Genomic DNA, 226 nt, shown 5'->3' with positions numbered 1-226 from the left:
ACATCAGTTGTAGGAGCATCTGTTGTTGTGGCATCAGTTGTGGTGACATCTGTTGTTGTGGCATCGGTTGTGGTGACATCCGTTGTAGTGGCATCGGTTGTGGTGACATCAGTTGTAGTTGCATCAGTTGTGGTGACATCCGTTGTAGTGGCATCAATTGTTGTGGCATCGGTTGTAGTGGCATCGGTTGTGGTGACATCAGTTGTGGTGAAGTCAGTTGTAGTTG

At 47.8% G+C, this 226-nt stretch overlaps 1 protein-coding gene across 1 annotated transcript in view; it reads right to left on the bottom strand.

Moving 5' to 3' along the window:
• The window catches only part of LOC119591826, a 28,089-nt gene that overhangs the window by 1,534 nt on the left and 26,329 nt on the right, over positions 1-226 (bottom strand). Inside the window, exon 2 of the mRNA XM_037940571.1 lies at positions 3-223. Coding sequence (XP_037796499.1) covers positions 3-223 — 221 coding nt within the window. The remainder of the gene's footprint in view (positions 1-2; positions 224-226) is intronic.

Source organism: Penaeus monodon, chromosome 29, assembly GCF_015228065.2.
Source record: "Penaeus monodon isolate SGIC_2016 chromosome 29, NSTDA_Pmon_1, whole genome shotgun sequence".
NCBI lineage: Eukaryota > Metazoa > Arthropoda > Malacostraca > Decapoda > Penaeidae > Penaeus > Penaeus monodon.
The sequence above is the reverse complement of the archived record's forward strand: the minus strand, read 5'-3'. Positions and strand labels throughout refer to the sequence as shown.